A 2,910-nucleotide genomic window follows, 5' to 3' on the forward strand; every position below is an offset into this window, starting at 1 on the left:
GACTCCGTCAGCGGGCCGCGCTCCCGCGCCTCCTCGCCCTCCGTTTCGAAGCGGTCCAGGGCTGCGACGAGAGCGTGGTGTGAAACAGACCTGATCTGTGTGATCAGCTAACTGACACACCGTCCTCCTCGGGCGGCACGCCCCCTCACCTCTGTTCCGGTTAGCCGACGTCGACGTGACACCCGGATCGGCCTCGACGTCCGAGGCGTCGTTCTCGACGCACACCCTCGCCAGCCTGAGGACCAGCACGGCGGCCACTGTGGCCAGCGCGAGCAGCAGAACGGAGGCCGTGAGCACCCACCGCACGCGGCGCTGCCCGCCCTTCTCCGCCACGCACCACCTGCCGCACACCACGCGCGTTACACAAGGGTGTAAACAGGACACGAATGAAGCGACTTCAGTGCCTGACCTGAGCCTGCCCGTGCTGCTGGAGACCGCGAGCCTGCAGCTGGGGCAGGGGGTGCACTCCATGGTGTCCGCGGGCCCGCCTCTCCAACGAGGAAAACAATGGATCAGTGAAATTGCCCTTCAGGAAAAAAAATCTAACTATCCTAGCTCTGTTTAAAAGAAACTAATCTGTGTAAGCTAAAAGTTAGCCGAGAGACCTAACATTTTTATCTAAGTCTGTATGAGCTTGCATAGCGCATCTGTTGATTCCACTAGAACTAACGCCGGCGCCGGCGTATACACGGGTTTACACGTGTTCCGCAGTTGTGTTTTCAGCAAAGTGGGCGCCGCGAAGCTACGAGGCTTGTCCATTTAAAAACTCGACCGCACCACCACTACGCCGCCGGGGGACCCGGGGGGAAGGGGGGGGGGAGGATAACTACTCCACACATTATGTAAGTGTGTGTGGCATCCAAACACTTAACAACGCGTGTTTCTGTGCACGTGCCACAGGCTAGAGTGTTATGTTTTCCCACTCCCTCAGCCCGCAACGGATCATCCAGGAAGTACGTCTGTCATTCTGATTAGGAGTCTACCAAGTTCAGCCCATGCCCATGCAAGCCAATGCATGCTCTCCTAGCGCCCGATGGGTAGGCAACATGTTGCCTGCAGTGCATGCGTGTACTGTAGGGTGGCCTACCCTGAGTATCGCAGGCGCCGAGCTCCCGTCATTCTACGAATGGATCTGAGAAAAACGGACATACTCTCTGATCGATTCCTAAGTCGCGTTAGCCCATGCGACTCGAGTATGCAAACCTGCTGAACCGTAGAGCGTGAAAATAAAAACACGAAACGTGCCACAATGAGTTGCACAAAAGTGTGTAGGACAACAATGTGCGGACGACTAAAAGTTTTTCTTCATTATTCACACAATTTTCTATGAATGGCATGTCCCGCATGTCAAGCACATGCGGAACACGAATGTTACACAGTCTTTAGTGGTTGATATTTGGCAAGCACTACTTCTCAGTGCTTGTGAATGTCACCGCCACTCACTGCTCTTTGTAGAGTAAACAGCGTGGTCCACAGATCCCTTCCTTTATTTTGCTTATACTGTACCGCATAAAACCGTGCGGTCGGGCTTGCCTACCGTCGCTCACTGCAGCTTCGCCTTATGGCCCCGTGCGAGTATGCAACCTGGCCACACGCCTGCATCCGGTACAGGCAGTACAGTGTAAGCAAAATAAAGGAAGGGGTCAGTGGACCACCCTGTACACACAGCAGTGCGATGCGCACACGCAGGTCAAGAGGAAGGTTACACCAAACGGCACGCTCTCCTTTAGCCGCGGCCGCAGCCGCAGCCACCGCGCCGGCCGCCCCACGAGCACCCCGCAGCTCCCCTCCCCGGCCCGGTCCAGTTGGACGGCGATGGCCGAGTCCTCCCGCACTGCGGCCGGTGCTCCTTCGGAAACGGTCGTTCGGTCGTGCTCGTGCTGCAGTGGAGCGCCCTGTTCGCACACCTCGCACTCTGGGAAACGTGATCTCGATTCTTCAATCAGTGTTTTCGATTTACTCATAAACGTTGCACTTGATTTCAGAACACTTGCAGTAAACCCCGATGACTTTCCACTTGTAAAGGATAGAAGAGCATATTTTTCTTGAGTGACTCGAGCCCATTGAAATATCGAGAAAACGTTTTCCTGATTGTGTCACACACTGTTGGCTTACAGGGTAAACTAACATGCCCACCCAGTAAAAAATGAATTTTCTTCAACGTCGGTTCTTTGTCCCCCAAATCCACGTTTTTTTAATATTCCGACGTCGGTTCGGCGTTGAATCCATGTGGCTATTGCTCACTGAGATGGCTATGTGACAGGGTGTGCCCAGCAACCCCGAGGTGGATAGTGGAGTCGAAGTGGAATTCCCCCTAAAAGCGTTGGACCTCTATCAAATCTATTCTTGTGGGACGAGGCGGTGGCGGCGGGGGCAGGCGCAGTGGCGGTGGCGACTTGTTCCGGTCAGTGGACGAGATTGGCAGTTCGATTGGATTCAGCGCGCGAAGCGCTGGTTTCCCTATCGCCGAGGTCAGGGCCGTGCACTCTGCAGACATGCTGACTTGTGGATTTGGACAGCGCGGCCAATAAGAAGAGCGTGCCGCGGTTTTGCATGTTTACGATTCAACTCGCGAAATACGGATTCGCTCTAAAAACTCGTGCTTTGGTGGATGGGTGGATAAGTAAGTGAGCTATCCACCACAATGACGACGACGTCCTGGTGACTTGTGTAGAGCCGAGGTCGAGGGGGCGGAGGGGGGTGCCCGATGATTGACGCCATGCATCGCGGTCCGTCTGGCAGCCAGTGGAGCGGAAGCTGGGCCGTGGACCAATGTGGAGCCATGTGGCCCTTTGTCAACGGGGAGCATAGCGGGTCGGGCCGAGTGCGGCTAATTGGGCTGGGAGGGGCGTGGCGGCCGCGGCGGGTGGATGCAGGACAGGATGCTCCAGCCCCGCCCCGCCCCGCCCC

General features: G+C 56.2%; 1 protein-coding gene across 1 annotated transcript in view; it reads right to left on the reverse strand.

Annotated features, from left to right (window-relative positions):
* Nucleotides 1-2,910, reverse strand: part of LOC127752333 (uncharacterized) — a 39,310-nt gene that overhangs the window by 25,750 nt on the left and 10,650 nt on the right. Inside the window, exons 2-4 of the mRNA XM_052277377.1 lie at nucleotides 410-490; nucleotides 150-340; nucleotides 4-61 (exon numbers count right to left, since the gene is read on the reverse strand). Of these exons, the coding sequence (XP_052133337.1) occupies nucleotides 4-61; nucleotides 150-340; nucleotides 410-471 (311 nt within the window). The 5' untranslated portion in view covers nucleotides 472-490. The remainder of the gene's footprint in view (nucleotides 1-3; nucleotides 62-149; nucleotides 341-409; nucleotides 491-2,910) is intronic.

This window comes from Frankliniella occidentalis, unplaced genomic scaffold (assembly GCF_000697945.3).
Source record: "Frankliniella occidentalis isolate FOCC.00 unplaced genomic scaffold, Focc_3.1 Scaffold10, whole genome shotgun sequence".
In the NCBI taxonomy this organism is placed as follows: domain Eukaryota; kingdom Metazoa; phylum Arthropoda; class Insecta; order Thysanoptera; family Thripidae; genus Frankliniella; species Frankliniella occidentalis.